At 40.8% G+C, this 16990-nt stretch overlaps 2 protein-coding genes across 3 annotated transcripts in view; one reads left to right on the top strand and one right to left on the bottom strand.

The window, feature by feature from the left end:
- The window catches only part of mrpl11 (mitochondrial ribosomal protein L11), an 83740-nt gene that overhangs the window by 47413 nt on the left and 19337 nt on the right, over positions 1-16990 (top strand). The gene's annotated exons all lie outside the window — the stretch shown is intronic.
- Positions 7149-15302, bottom strand: tmem265 (transmembrane protein 265). Its single transcript, XM_008420793.2, has 2 exons — positions 15105-15302; positions 7149-9122 (listed from the first exon to the last, which is right to left on the bottom strand). Exon 2 carries the CDS (start codon positions 9118-9120, stop codon positions 8065-8067), a length of 1056 nt encoding a protein of 351 aa, XP_008419015.1. The 5' UTR covers positions 9121-9122; positions 15105-15302; the 3' UTR covers positions 7149-8064.

Genomic DNA, 16990 nt, shown 5'->3' with positions numbered 1-16990 from the left:
AAGAGCGAACGGGAGACAAAAAGGAGGAACTGACAGCTTCTTGAATAATTAGTACAATGGATAATAAGGAGGAGGCAGAGAAGAAAGCAAACAGAAGAGGCTTTTCTTGAAGAGCAACTCATGAGAGTGAGAGGAAAATGCTGAGCATCGTATCTGCAGCTTAACAGGTGTAACAAATTCTAGGAGGCAGTCATTTTCCGCGGCTGCTGCCTGTGCAGCCGGTGCTTTTAGTGTAATAGAAATATGAGAAGTTGCCCAACAGGGACTGCATGCAGAGTGCATGTGTTTGAAATGTAGAGCGAACAAAGGAGGGGAAGAGATGAAAGACAGAGGCTGCATGCTGTCTGCCAGGTTGGTTTTCCCTCTGAGGTTTCTCCCCGATCCGGAGTGAACGTCCCCGCAGTGACTCGAAATGAACAGAGTGTGCATTAGTCTTAATGCGTCCTCTGAAATCAAGCTTCAAAATGGGCACTTTCTGTCCAACAAAAAAAAAGCCTCGGTTTCAATTAGCGCCGTCCGTAAAAGCTGAGAAAAGAGAGCGGCAGGTGCATCCATGAACAAAAGATGTCACGCTTTTACTGCTGCCCTTAAAAGACGGCCCTCATCGCTTTCTGAGGCGTTAAAGACGGACGCCACGCCGGATCGTCTGAGCCAGAACATCTGGGCTGCTGGGGCTGCCGGCGTGATCGTGATAAACGGCGGCTTGTCGCCTGATTTCATGCAGTCACATCTGAAAACTTACAGCCACTTCTGGTGGATTTTTATGTAGCGACTAAGTATTTACCCTCATATGCAGATTTCTTCTTGTTTTGAGATCAAAATGCAGTTTTTAAATTCTGTTTTAATTTATTTTACTGCTGTGAGAAGCTGGTTTGACCCGAGTCATACATGGATGTAAACTTCTGGCATATTTTCTCTCATTATTGTGGACTTTACCAATAAATCGATAAATTAAGTTTATTTTTACAGCACATTTCTGCAACAAGGCAGTTCAAAGTGCTTTACATTATAAAAGCACAAATTAAAAATGAATAACAACTTACAGTCACCAGCTGAGAAAACCAGTTGAGAAACATTAAATTTTGTCGACTGTCATCATTTAAATCATCAATAAACATCAAATATGTTGATCAATGTTTCATTAATTATGGTTCAAAAGACACTCTAAACATTTGGTTCGATTTAAAGGAACTCAGTGTTTCGGCTGTTTTTCAGTTTTCTGGAAGTTTACCTCAGCACAGGGCTGGACGATACGATCAAAGAACTTATCACAATATCAGTCTATCACAAATTGTTGATATTGATCATAATTGTTTGTTCATTTTTAAATATCTGAAATACTGTCAAACTGGTTTGTTTGATCCAGTTTTCACTTCACACCATAATTCTTTTATTTTTAAACAGTTATGAGGCACAGTGGAAAAACCTGGAACTGCTGCTGCCAAGTGACTCAACAAGCCGTTGCTAGGTAACCACAAGTTACTCAGCAAGTTGTTGCTAGGTAACCAAAGAACGAGAGAGTGAGTTGATTCCACCTTTCTTGCTTATCTGGGTGCTAAAGCCTTTACTCTGCCTACATTTCCCAGAATGCTGTGCTGTTCTGGATCAGAACTCTGTGACTATTCTGAATATTGATTATTGTATCAGATATATTATCTATTGATATCGATCACATTCAGAGGTGGGAAGAATTCCCCAAAATTGCATTCGACTAAAAGTAGCGATACTTCAACATATTTTTACTGAAGTAAAAGTAAAAAGTATATAATACATAATCAGACCAAAATATAAAGTTAAGTGGAAATTTTGGTAATTTAAGGACAAAAATGACAGCAGCTCTAATAAGTAACAAAATCAGGCAAAAGAACATTTTCAAAATCAGCTTTTTTACATATAAAACTTTAACAAAAGCTGCAGGTGTGTGTCTGTCTGGTGATTTTTTTTGATTAAAACACATTTGATTTTCATTCAGTAAAAATAGAAATACGTCATAATATTATTTACTGAAGTAAAAGTAAAAAGTACAGCACAGTAATTATTTAGTTTAATTAATTATTGTGATAGTTTTATTTAATTATTAAATTAACTAATTGCTATAATTAATTAAGTTAAATAATCAATTTCTCTTTGCCTTTATAAAGCATTTTTAAATTTGAATCAGAAAACTAAATTTTTTCAAAATAGTATATATATCGTGATATATATTTATTATGTATTTATTGTCCAGCCCTATCAAAGCTGTACATAAAATGTGATTAATCACAGTTAATTGATGATTAACCAATGTTTTTAATGATTAGTTAACAAAAACAGAACAAATCAGTAACACAGCTTTAGATTTAAAACCAGCCAGACCCGAATAGAGTGTCGGCATCCGGTGGATGTGAAACACGTTTATTAGTTTTCACTCTGAATGTGCATCAGGAACCAGCTCACAGTTTTTGACCCAGTTCCACATGGTGCACCGAACGGGGCGCCTCTCGTCGCTCCATGAGGAAACAAGGCACTTAACCGTACAGCAGATGTCAACCCTGTGACGCCCAACGTCTCGATACATTTACAGATGAAAGGCTCCATCACTCCTGAAATAAAAAATGAAACCAAAACTTTCATCTTCACAGATCAGAAGCTCCAACAGGCAGAGGGTTTTTTCTACTTCTTGTTTTTAAAAATGAGTGACAGACTCGGCGATAAGTACAAATCACATCAAACGTGGTTTTAAAAAAACAGTAAAGGGATTACTCAATTTCTGTAAACATGTAGTAAAATACCTGCGTTTTGTGTGGGTCGGGTTCTGCTTGGCGTGCAAACAGACTGAGAGACGGCATCTTCCATACTGACATCTTAGATTTTCTGTTTAAAGTCGGAGTTGAATGATTTAGGATAATATTTCTTGTTTTGGTTTTGAAGCAGCCAGACTTCCTTGTAATCTTTTAAAGTGGTTCTGAATCTTACATGGTTTTAATTGGACTTTGGCTGCTTCTGACCGACTTTGTGTTTTTGAAGAACGTTGTCCTTCTGAAACGGACAAACCAAAGCAGATGGATGGTTTCTGAACGTCTTTTAGAATTGAGACAAAAATCCAACCTGAGACGGACCTGAGAGACGAATTGTCCTTCAGGTGACCTTCAGATGACCTTCAGGTGACCTTCAGATTTGTGTTTTCAACCCACAGGGAATGATTTTCATTTTCAGTCTGGAAAAACCCAACAGTCTTTCAGAAAAACTAAATATTTGATTTCCAGATTTTTGGTGTTTTCTGTTTTATTGCCCGACTCGTCTGTCCATTTATTCATCCATCCATCCGTCCATCCATCCATCCATGCATCCATCCATCCATCTATACAGTTATCCGTCTGTCCATCCATTTGTTCATCCATCCATGCATCCATCCTTGCAGCCGTCCATCCATACAGTCATCCATCCATCAAATCGTCTGTCCACCCATCCTTTAATCCATCCATCCATCCATCCATCCATCCATCCATCCATCCATCCATCCATCCATCCATCCATCCATCCATCCATCCATCCATCCATCCATCCGACCAACCAACATTCGACCATCAGTCTGTCTGTCCGATGAATCTGGCATAATTTGTCTAAAATGATCTGACAAAAACAGAAATGAAAAAGCAGCCAAAGTCAAAACAAAACTTTGAAAGATCTGAAAAAATAATCATTCAGTCATTAAGACTTTTAAAGAAACGCAACATGTTTTAGGGCTTTTAGAAATGAGAACATAATTTGTGAAAGTAAACTTTTGCTTCTCACTGAGCTAAAATCACTTCAGGGTTTCTGACTTGGTATGCAAATCACAGCAAAGATGCAGCTTCAGATTTACGCTGAACTAAAATAACTCCTGGTTCCTCCAAAGTTTTATCCAGACGGGAGGAACTGGAAGCGATTCCAGTGAATCTTCCCTTCAGCTGGAGCAACGAACCCAACGGATCTGATGTCACTGATCGATAGATGTGGCCAGAGGTCTCCTATAAGTGACGCTCAGTCTGTTCTGATCATGGAAGAAGGAACCCAGAAAGCCTTTCAGATTATTTGACAAATTTCCTTTAGTTGTGCCATTAAGTTTTATATTTTATTTGTTGTTTTGTGTTAATCAAAAAGTGACCAAATCCTTTAAAAAGAAGCGGTTTTGATGCCGAGTTTCGGCAGAAAACCAGTCACATACATCTTCAGGAACGTGTTTAATTTCACCTCTTTATTCTGGCCGTGTGACAAGCCTGGTAGAAGCACGACAAAACTGGAGGTTTTATTGATTTCTTCTTTTTCTTTAGGCCAATCACCTGCCAGTTCATGTGTTTAAATTACTTGACGTTTTCGCTTATTGCTCAAATAAAGGTCAACATTCAGAAATGTTTGAATGTTTGTCGACACGACCAAAATAAATTAGTGGCATCGAGATTAAAGACTAAGGACTTGTTCTCTATTTAGGTATAAAAAAAATAAAGTTTTCTTGTTCTAATAAATGGCAGGAGATATTTTTTAAGTTGAAGAAGCTGCTCCTGGTCATATTTACACAACGAAAAATAAATGAAAATCTCCACATACTGCAAAAACACAAAAGCTTTCTGGTCCAGTTTGTAGTGCAAATATCTTAGTACACTTTAAGCAAACTCCAGCTAAATGTAGCAGCTTGTTTTAATTCAGTAATACTTTATCATTAATGAAAAAGTACTAGTTCCACTTTAGGTGGACACTGATAAATCGGCCCTGTTTTAGTTAATTTGGGTAGATCACTGATCGGGCATTTGAAGCTGATCTTATTCACCGATATTGAAAGGTCTAAAAATCAATCACTGTCCTCTTTTGGTCCCACCAGGTCATGTCTCAACGTTTACAGTTAACAATCGTCACCCCACTGTTACCAACTCCCCAACTTTCTTTCTACATTTAACGACATTTCAGGCAAAAAAAAATCAGTATCGGACAAAATCAGTAGTTCAGGCTTTTTAAAGATCGGTAATCAACAATCGGCCACAAATCGCTCCACCCCTGAATTATACTTTAATATAGATTAAAAAGTACTAGTACTTCTAACAAGACCGTGAAACTAGAACTTTCTCAACAATATTAAGGAATTATTGCTCTAAATTAAGCTCCTGTAAAAGTTACTTCTAGGTTGGTTTTGTTGGTAACACTTTATTTGAAGGGCTGTGCATAAAACTGACATGAACATGAAGGAGTCCTAATGAATGTTTATGACTGTCATGAAGCGTCATTTGGTAAAAAATGACACGTTTAATGTAATGTCTCACTAAAAGTTGCATTAAAAGTGTCTTTATTTACTGAATGACACTTCATGACTACAGTCCAAACATTCATGAAGACTCCTTGATGTTCATAACATGCCAGTCTAATCCACACTCCTTTAAATAAAGTGTCACCCTTTTGTCTCATTTCAAACGTAATAAAGTATTTGCACAGGAAGCTGGACCAAAAGGACTTGGTAAAGCTTTTTGGTTTTGCAGTTTGCATCCTAGAAGTTATAAGATCCCCTAAAACAAGATACAATTACTAAAATGAAAGCATGTACTTCCATCCAGTGTTCCTCCTCACTTCTTGTGGAGGTAATAAGCCCAGAGGGGGTTCTGGAGCATTTCTGGGCCAGAAGGGAGATGCGTTCCCTTCAGTGCGTTCTGGGTCAGCCTGGAGGTTTTCTTCCAGTGGGACGAATCCAGAAACTCTTCAAAGTGAGGCATCCAGAAGGCATCCTGATCACAGAGCCGATCTACTTCAGCTGACTTTCTCAGATCTCAGCAGCTACTGGGGAAAATAAGTATTGAACACAGGCTGCTCCCAGTAAATGTGTTCCTAACGGGCCCATTCACATGAAAGTCACACCAGTATGTCAGTAACCAGCCCAGTAAAACCACACAGATAGAAGAAAAGCAGCACAAGTTGGTCCAAAAAATTAGTAAAGTGGAATAAAAAATGGGAAATTAAGATTTATTCAATATATTTTTTAAAGTGAACGATATGGACTTAAAGGTTTTATCGTGATATTTTGTTGAACTATTGTGATAACGATAAAGATTTTGATTAAAAAACGGTTATTTTTTAAGTAATTATTTAACTGTGACAGTATTGTACAGCAGTCATGGCACCAAAAACAGATTTTGTTCCCATTCAAAAAGCTTCATCATCTAAATTACATCGCTAAGATGCACATAGTAGCTGCATTTCATCATGTTTTTGAATTTACTAATGTTTATTAATGCTGATAAAATAACAAAAATAACATTTTCAACCGTAATGTAAGCTTTGTTTTTTTTATTTAACGTCAATAACTAAAATTTATCAAAACATTTTTAAGAATTTTCTCACGATAAATGATAAGCGATGCGATATGTGCCCACCTCTCGTCCCAACCTTTGCTCAAGGAGGATTTTCCTTCTTCACGCTGACCGTAAATCTTCACGTGTCTTTTTTCGACTTTTAACGTGAACTGTGATGTTCAGACCTTTCTGTGGCTTTTTAAGATAACTATTCCAGCAGTTTTAGTTTTAATTACCAGTTATGATGATTCCTTGAATGGAATAATTGTTTTAGTCTCAGCTTCTGTTTCTCATTAGGCTCTGGCACATTTCTCCATCCGTTCTTCTTAGATTTATATGAAATCTACCAGTTAAAAATGCTGAAAAGTAGCCACACATCATGATGCTTCCACCGCCAACCTTTCGTTTGTGTTGTGTTTTTGGGATGACGGAGACTGATATTCTTCCTCACATTCAAATAGTTCTGACCGAATTGGGTTTTTTCTTCAGCAGTGGAGTCTTGTGCTGTGTGTGTATACAAACGCCATTGTAGTTGAGTGAATTAATAGTTTAAATGGAAACTTTGTTCGGTTTAATTCGTCTTTTGATTATTCTTCTGACTTCTGTGTCAGAAATATTGTACTAATACTTGATCGTGATGAAAATTTGCTGTTTTCACTTCCAGATTACGGAATAATCTGGATTAGTGCTAACTGGCACATTCATAAGGTTGGAAATGCGTCTTACTTTTGCAACAATAAGGTCTTAAGGGATCTCTTTACTCTGTAATGAAAAACTTTTTTATAGACCATCAATTAAAGCTGAACTAGTTGATATAAATTTGCACTGATGGGAAGAAATCAGGATTTATTTCAGCCGTTTCTTGGCTTTCTTTGTCTTATTGCATTTGTGTTTTATTCTTATTTACTTATTATGAATAACTTATGGATTTGATAGTTTTGATTTTTTTTCTAGACTCTTGCATTTTGCGTTAATTGTGTGAATTTCAAAGGCCCATTAGAAATACTTTTACCAACATGTTCTAAACTTAATTTTCCCATTGTACATTATATTACCATTGTTCTGACTAATCTTTCTACTTTTTATTCACATAAAATGAGTTGTAAATTACCTAACAAGGGAAACATCACCTGGGTTAAACTTGACATTAAAACAATAAACCACAGTGCAGAAGGGTACAGTGGGAGTTTTCCTCACCTAGATGTTCAATCTCGCCTCTTTGGTACCGAAGGAAAAGAAAAATGAAGCATCACCTCGTCTCTGTATTAAATCTTTCTAATGTGGAATGACAGAAAATGCGTTCTGAAAGGTCACAGCACAGATTTTGGCATCTAATGATCCAGTTTCTCCAAAGAACCGTAAAAATTCAACTTCGTTACTAACAGATATTTAACAAGAAGTAGAAATAAGTTTAAAAATATATTTGTCAAGAGGAAAGAGGACAACAAACTGAGAGAGGTAAGGCAGTTAAGCCTCCATTATACAACAGAGAGTACTCACTAGGCTTCAACATCTCTACAATACGCTTTACAGTCTGGCAGTGCTGCTCACAGTGTTGACTCTAAAAATGCACTCCCACAAATCACAACAATGCATTTCAAGTTGCTCCCAGCGCGATGTAATGCACGAACAGACGAGCGTGCCAAATGCATTTCCACAGCTCCACGTTATCTGCTGGGAGGCGACGCCGGCTCCGGTCTGCTGCGGGGTTTGTAACGTCTCTGTGTGCGTACATACAGTATTTGCATGCATGCATGTTGGGTGTGATTCTCTACAGTTCATGGGAGATAAAAGACGGTCCCAGAGGGGTCGCCGTCGGCTCCAGGCTGACGTGGGACAGAGTGTGGCTTTGTGAGCGCGTTAGTGTGTGGAAATGAGCAGGAGGAGCTTTCCCCTGAGCCTGGCCCTCGTCCTGCTCTGAGTTCTGGCTCGGCGGCGCGGTGGAGGCTTCTGGTTCCGATCCAGCCACGGTTCCGGCTCCTGAGGCGCCGCGCTCCTGCTTGTGTCTCTCCCAGGCTGAGCTCAGCTTCACAGCCAGCGCCAGTAAGTTTTTCCCTAGAAACACAGTCGACACGCGGGAGTCTCTGTACCACAGCATGCCGGTTCCCCGAAGAGCCAGGGTGAAGATGTTGATGGTGACCAAGCTGAGCCAGGGGTACAGAGCCTCCCGGCGGGGGCCCCTCTGCCCCGGCAGCCCGGTGGCGCCCAGCTCCGTCAGCGCCACACATGGCAGCAGCAGCAAAAGCGCGTAGCAGTAGAAGAAGACCAGGCCTTCCGCCCAGATAGGCAGCCTCTGCTCAACGACGCCTCCGGACCCGCCCTGGGCTTCCCAAAGCCCCGCCTGCAGGTCCAGAACGTCCAGGAGGTCGACGACAACCCACAGGAGCCGGCTCCGCACTTCCTGCTTCCTGCGCTGAGGAGTCATGTGATCGGCGCCGGTGAGGATGAGGAACAGGGAGGGCAGGCAGATGGACAGCAGCAGCGTCAGCGTCTTCCTGGCCAGCGGGTCCGGCGGCCGCCGCTCCTGCCTGTAGTTGTGGCAGACGAAGAAGAGCTTCAGCTGCAGCAGCGACAGGAAGAGGAACCACAGGGCGTTGGCAAAACCGCGGCGCGACGACTGCGCCTCGGAAACCACGCCGGCCGAGACGAAGCGCAGGGCGAGCAGGAAGCAGGCGTCGCCCAGCAGCACCGCCACATACTGCCACACGCTGGGTCCAGACATGCCGCGAGCTCCCAGCATGCTCTGCTCCAGCAGGTAGAGATCCACCACCGCCATCGTGCTCACCGTGACCAGGGTTGATACGCACACCTGGGGCGTGGGCACCATGCCTGGAACAGAGGCATGACAGATGGCACGTTTATTGGTGTAGCTCATTTCTTTACATCATAAAAACACAAAGTCATAAAGGACTCCACACAGCCATAGTTCCCACAGGTCTGAACAGGAAGTGATCTGCGCCATCTTAATATGGACAACCCTGACCATCCTCTTCATCAGACTCTCTTCAGTATCTTCAGTCAGAGGCTTCTTCAGATTCGTTGTAATGCAGACTGCTACAAGAGATCTTTCATGCCAACAGCCATATCTGCAATAACTCTTTGAAGAATTTGAATTAAGGATTTATAACAACATTTCATTTCCCTTTGGGATCAATGAAGTATTTTTGTATTTAATTGATTTGAAGTGCATGCGTAGTGCGTAGTGTCTTTGAGACCAACAAAAAGAAACTTATATGTTTCTTGACCAATGTGCGAGAGAAAGTGCGAGAGAAAGATGTGCGAGAGAAAGATATATGAGCAAGATGGCTGCTGTTGGGATCGACCCGTATGAGACGGACAAAGAAAATGTGTCAGTGGGACAAGCATCTTCTTATATCATACTATGTCATAGTTTACTACTTGGTGAACACGAATGGAGGAGCTATGTAGCTTTAAATCTATGGATACAATCAATATTTAAACGGCTTTGTAAAGAAGTACAAACTCTTCGTGTGAATAACAAGGTTCTGGTGACTGGCAGAGGAAGTAACAAAACATGTAGGCTACATGTCTGTGTTAGCTAGCAGATCAAATCTACAGTAGCCTAGCTAGTTCGGCAGTAAGTACGACAGTAGATATCGCTGATATTTATCTTAGCTTTACACAGAGGTGGGTACTCAAAAACTCTACTTGAGTAGTAGTTGTAATTCAAGTTGGATAGGAACCAGGAGAGAGCTAGCTCTGCTAAGCTTGTGTCTTACTGTTGTCATAGCAACTCCATAGCAACAGCCTGCTAAAGCGGCTGTCAGTTACAAAGTTTAACGGAAGTGAGACATACATGAGAACTATTGAGAAAACTGCTAACAAACATTACATTTTGATGAGTACCATCACGAGAGCCATTATAGAGACTTTATAACCGGTGTGATGTGCTCCAACTTCCTGGTTTTAGTCAGAACGCCAGCAGCAGCGTTCTGGATCTGATTTATTTTTTTTAGGCAGAACTGTAAAGACATTGTTAAGCAATGTGAGACAAACGCATGGATGAGTTTTTCTAGATCTTGCCAAGACATTAGTCCTCTAATCCTGAAGTAATGTTCAATCGATGGAAGACTGACTTTATAACCGTCTTTATGTGTCTCTGAATGCTCAGGTCGGAGTCCGTCACTATGCTCAGATTTTGGGTTTGATCAATTCAGAATTCCTCTTTTTTTCGGACGCCCATTTGTTCAAATTGACTTTCAATCAGTTTTATTGTGTTTTATTTCTGATATTTAATATTTCCTCTGATTTTGCATTTCATTGATTTAAGTAAAGCATTTTGTGGTTTCCTGCTAAAGGTGCTATACAAGTTTTACTTACTTTCTTACATCTCTGCCAAGCCATCTGTGTTCCAGTAAAAGTGACAAAAATGTGCAGCACAAAACGTGATTATTTTCCGGCATTATTTCCCAACCAACTGTAAACTACTTTGATGCCTGTTGCTATGGTTAAAGACGTTAGCTGCAGAGGAGAAGCAGCGATCGCCCTTCATCTTTGGCCAGAGCAACACACTCTGGTGACTCAAGCTGGGAAGCCTATTAAACTGTTTATTTTACATCTTTCCTTCACCTTTCTTTGATTTAAATACCCTTCATTTCCCATAAAGGACCCAAGATTGCTTCTTTTTGATTCGCAGATTTTTCCACAAGTTTCTACTTGTGTTTCTTTTTCAATGCTCTGCTCATTCATTATTAATTAATCGCATTCAGAGGGAGCTAGGTGCCCTGTCAAAGCTTTTTCTTTGCCTCAATAGTCTGCCGTGTTTATTCTCATACCGCGCTGCAGCCTTTAATCATTCCAAATCCCCCATCTCGCTTCAGATGAATATTGATAACTTGCTATTTGTTTGGAGACGCGCTCGTCTCATGGCTTTGTGTACACTGCCGGGGTGACTGCACGGAGACAATGCCAATGCGGCTGAACAGGGAGGGTTCATCCTGTAATTTTGCAACAGCTCATAATGTGCATCAACCACCGACGGAATAAAAAACGGCATCGATCTGCGGGAGTGAGAAATGATCATTGACTTTACAGGAGAATCGAACCGGAGTCTCTCTCTGTTGTGTTTGGTGTGAAAAAAAGAAAAGCGCAGCAGCGCGGTTCGCTTTCTCTGTTCAGTGTCAACCCCTCAGCGGATCGATCGCATTGTCATATGAAATCATTACCGGTTTCAGTCGTGCCCTAACCGTTGATCGAGCTGCAGATTGTCAGTCTGCCAGTGAAAAACGTGTATTGATATCTCGCTGATGGAAGACACATCGCATCCCTAACTCCAAGGCGCTCCGCCGCCTTCCTGTCCTTCCTGAGTCATTGAAGACGACAGAAGATCCCCCCGCTGGGAGGAAAAACCGAGAGTTTTACACATTGGTGCATGTGTGGATTAGGAAAGCTGTAAGTGAAAGATTAATAGGCCTTCTGGGCTGTCTGCATGGCTAATAAAGTGTTACTGCATGATGGTGATAGTTCATAAATAAGCTCAAGGGAAGAGGAGGTGATGAAGAAGTGAAAGTGACTTCCATCCACTCGAGCGAGCCTGGCCTGAATTAATCCAAATTCATCTTTGAGATTCTGGTGGCATCACAGCATTTATGCGGAAACGTGATGGAGGGGTTGCAGTCTAAAACAGAGTAATTATTATTCAAACAGCTGCTATAATAACATAACATCACTGATTAATACATCTATACTAAAGTTATATTTATTCATGCGAATGCGTCAGTGATGAATTAATACCTTTATTGTTACTGAGGACTGAAACTAGAAAAGATGTTTCTGCATTTTACTGTAAAAAAGTAAAAGTTAATCCACAAAAACACAAAAATGTTCTGCAGATTAGGGAAAATATCCTGAACCCTGTTGATTCGGTTTGCACCAAACAGATATGGTGTCGTTTTATACTTGAATACATTCAGAAGATTTATGAAACTAATGCAACTTTAAAAAGTGACACTGAAGCGAAACAGAAAAAACTCTGCTGTTTTAAACATTCAGGTTTACGGTGATGGAAACCAAAACTTTATGCATCTTCCTACTGGAAGATAATCCAAAACTCACTCTGCATTAAAGCAGCGTTATTTAATAGCACTATCAAGTAACTATGTCAACTCCAAACATATCAAACACGACTTAATTGATTTTGTGAATTAATTAATTGAAATTGGGCTCTGTCTCTTTAAGAAGCTCATGCTGGTGGCTGAGTTTTTAAAACTTGAGTTGCTTTTCACAATATTTGGTGGAAAAAAATATCATTATGTGACAGAAAATAATTTAGATTGTTATAAAAAGCAGCCTCTTTGCACTCATTTTATTAGTTTACTTTGAAATGAGTATAAACTGTCAAACATGACATCATCAGTGATTAATAGTCATCTGTTAATTAAATGCCACTATGTAATAAAACAGAAATCCCACTGCAACTTATTGATTCAAAAGGACAAAGAGCAACAAGAAAAACAAATATAAAACAAGTCTGTTGCTCTAAGAGTCGAGTCCTTTGGAGTTCCAATCGGATCTGGTTCTGGTCAAAATACAGTAAAGGACAACCAACACTTTGAATTGAGGATTGAAACATCTATAAATGCAGTCGATGACGTACAGGACACATAAGATTTTAGGCTGAAGTTTCTGTACGTATATAAACACCTTTAACATTAGTTCCAGTAACATCTGAGATTTGAGCTGGGGTTTTTTTTTTTTTTTTTAGGTGGGTTTTACGTTTTGTTTGGGCTGAAAACTGTCTGTCAGATCTGGGAACCCTGGCCTCAGGTCGGCTTTTTAAGACATTCAACTCATAGCTTACAAATTGTAAGACGTTTTTTGCCAGCTCCGTTTCCTTTTCAAATATCCGCAAAACTTTATCAAAAAATTTATAAAAATTTTGACAAATATTTTTGGGGTTTTTTTGTCAAAAAAACTAAATTTTTCAATTTACATCGCGTGTGAACAAACGTATTCTCTCATTAAAAACGTCCTGTAGCTACTTCCTGTCTTTTTCTTCATGGTTTCTGCCAGTGCTAACATCCGGTTATTTATTGTGACTCGCCTGATGTGAAGAAAGTGTTTCCATTGCAGTTTTGTCCAATAAAGACCACATCATAGCGACAAAACTTTATCAAAAAACAGTTTTTTTCTAAATCGCCGTGTTTCCATTAATCCAAAGTGTCAAAAATTGTAACTTTATGTTCAGTGGAGATGCAGCTACTTTCAGTTTTGGAAATTTCTCCAAATTTTTCACACTTTCTGTTTTTTCAGCGAGGGAAAGTGGCTTTATGTTGTTCTATCAACCTTCCAGTCCTCTCAGGTCTTCTGGTTCTGTTCTGCTCTGCATCCCCAGAACCAGAACCAGACATGGAGAACCAAACATTCAGCTTCTCCAAACTTCCAGAAAACTGCAACACAGCTGAAACACTGACTTCCTCTAAATCTCGACTAAAAACCAACTGTCTAGAGTTGCTTTTGATCCATAATAACTGGAACATTGACCAACATATTTGATGTGTATTGATGATTTTTAATGATGGCAGTTTGCAAAATGTAATGTTTTTTTTTACTGGTTTCTCAGTGGTTGGCTGAGAAACTTTGTGTTTTTATGATGTGAAGCACTTTGAACTGCCTCGTTGCTGAAACATGGCATACAAATGTGAGTGATTATTTTGGCTCATGTTGAGGAAAAACACTCCAGTTGACCCGGATATCATTAAAAGAACATTTGAGAGATGGTATTGTTAAAAATTTCAGCGATTTTGGAAGCGTAACCTATTAAAATTTTGACGTTGAAGAAGTTGGGAGTATTATAGAAGGAAATCAAAGGTTGGGCTTTTATAATGATCTGATAAATCTTACTCGGAGTGACTGTGGAGGAGGACGGATCGGAAACATCTCATTGGATACGACACCTTTTGTCTCTCAGCGGGTTGATTATCATCCCCTGAAACCTGAATGAATTTCCTGGCGGCCGATTGAGTGGATATTGGAATTTTAAATGTGTCTTGTGTTTTCTCGGGGAACAAGCCCAGCCTGGAGGGAGGTGTAGGTGAGGAGAAGTTCACAGCCTCTGTTTGCTGCTAAGTTATTCCACCTGCACGGGCTGCGAATCCTCACCCTGGAAATCTGTTTGTGTTTTCGCTCCCCTCCCATGTCTGCGCGGTGTAATTTATTCTGCTCTGACTGAGAGGCAGGGATGACAACCCTCCTGTCCAGCCGGGCTCAACGGTAATGACCAAATTCATCATTCTTGCTGTCTGGGAAGTGACACGGCTGTTGACGAGGTGAGGCAGCCCATTTCACAGTAAGCATGAGTTACCGTGCGCTCACAGGTAGCACTAAGAACCAGTTTCATCAACCTTGTGTGTCTCTCCGTGTTGCATTGTCCAAGCAATCATCCAGAAAGCAACTAAAATCTCTGACAGAGATGAGGCTCCGGTTTCCCCACTTTCAGTCATTTTCTATTAATATCTGGTGATTCCCGAGTGGACAGAAAGAGCCACGTTGGAGCCAAGATTCATTTGTCTGCACCTGCAGTTTGTCTCCATAAACACCCATCGCTTGGTGTCCCCAAATTGCACAATTCAGCAACCACAGGTGGCCGAGGAGCATCAAGGGCATCAAGACAGCTAATAATTTAATGGAGCTCAATAAATCCTCCCTCCAGACCCAAATCCACATCAACAGATGTTTTAGAGTTACATTTCCCCCCTCATTAGCCGCCTTGCAGCTTTGAGTTTTACAACATGTTATAAAAATGGACATAATAACTGTAAATAATTTAGAAAAAAGTGAGGTTGTAGTTACCCAAACCATTCGTATTGCACTTGGGCTCAATCGTCCTGGCGTGATTTAGAAGCGCAGTCGGGTGGCCAATAAGTGGATCCCCCCTCCCTCCTTTAGTGTCGATGATGAGCCGATAAAAGTGTCCCTGTCTGGGTGTTTGGCCGCTCACGCTCCGGGAGAAGCTCCACCGAGACGCCCCGTGATGAAGGTGCTGAGGAATTAAAAACAAAAACTCGTCTCATAGTTAAAAGATTTCCCCCTCGTTTTCAGCGCAGATGTCTTCCTTCCCGGTTCGGCTCGGTTCTATACGCTCCGGGTTTTTTTTTTTGTTTTTTTCCCTGCAGAGGCTCGATCTGGATCCGGATCTGCGAATGCTGTCGCCTCCCTGCAGTGTGGGGGTCTGTTAATCTTTTGACACAGCAGCGGGGGAGGAGAAAAGGGGAGGAGGAGGAGGGGAGGAAGGCTGCTCCTGCTGCTCCGGCGGCTCCGGCTGTGCGGAGCGGACTGGAAGTCGCTCAGAAGTGGAGCTTCATCACCATCAGCATCACCCTCATCTGCGTTGGAGCGGCGGAAATCTGCAAGGTGCGAGGCGAACTCCCGCACGCTGAGTTTTGGTCGTGGTGATTTGTAAGCAGGCTACGTGCTCAAAGCTCAGACCTCCCACCCTCCTTCAGTTCCTCCTCCTCCTCCTTTCCTCCTCCTCCTCTTTCTCAGCTGTGGAAAGTTCAGCAGGAATGGAGGAATATTTAAGAGCAGCGTCTTGCAGTTGTGAGGTTTATAATAATGAAAGCAGGGGTGGCTCTTGCGTGAATGGGGCCCCGGGCGAGCAAACCGTGCATGTAGAGTTTTCTCATTGGAAAAATAATAATAATTTGATTTTTGTTTTAAAATTAATAACAAGTGCATTAGTTTAAAAAAAAAACAACTCACAACTCAACTGGGACTGTAAGTTTTTATTATTATTATTATTTCTTTTTTAGTTTTTTGAATATATGGACATTTAAATGTGCAGTATGCACATTTTATGATTTTTTTTTTTACATATTTGTTAAAAGTGTCACAATGTTGTGACATTATAATATGAGACACATAATCTGTTTAAAGATCAAGCTCCTCCTTGAGTTATTACTGCTCTCAGCAGAAATGCACCGCTCCAAACTAAAAACAACCAATCAGAGCCAGGAGTAGGGTCTTAACGATGTCAATCAACCCCATGTACATGCTGCTAAATAAGTTGCTGGCGACAAAACAACTTACTGTTTCAGGAAAACTATCTGCCATCATCGGTGGTTTAGCCAAATAGCTTTAGCATTTAGGTTGTGCTAACTGCAGCGTAGCAGAGAGCAAGAGGCAGATGTACAGGAGGTGGATGGCCATACTGAGGGTGATTGACAGCGCTAAGACCCGCCTCCTGGCTCTGATTGGTTGTTTTGCACTGGAAGAATCAAGAGATCGATTTCTTCATATATATATTAGCCAATTCACTTTTTTTTTTTAGAAGCACGTAACGTAAATAATATTTTGCACTAATCTGGGTGCAGTTCTGCTTGGCACATTGCACTCGATGCTACCCACCCAATGCTACGCACCAGTAGCGTTTGCTACTGATGGGTAGCAAATGCTACCAGTTGGCATTTGGGCATAAAAATTTTTTTTTTAAAAACAGCCGTTTTTTGGCAATAAGTTTATATTTCTTGGTGTCTTGAAAACGAGCCACATCTAAAACCTCCTGATTGTTAAGTCACACTGTGTGTTAAGTCACACGTCACCTAGCAACCCTTGTTTGGTTTTACCACTCTATGTGCTGTACAATGGCAGCTGGAAAAGCCAATTGTTTGGTAGTTGACTTACCATCCAGAAACCACTTGCTGCAATCTTGTTGGTTGTGCAAGAGGCTCTACTAATGC

This window comes from Poecilia reticulata, linkage group LG10 (genome assembly GCF_000633615.1).
Source record: "Poecilia reticulata strain Guanapo linkage group LG10, Guppy_female_1.0+MT, whole genome shotgun sequence".
Classification (NCBI taxonomy): domain Eukaryota; kingdom Metazoa; phylum Chordata; class Actinopteri; order Cyprinodontiformes; family Poeciliidae; genus Poecilia; species Poecilia reticulata.
This window is presented reverse-complemented; position numbering and strand designations above follow the sequence as displayed.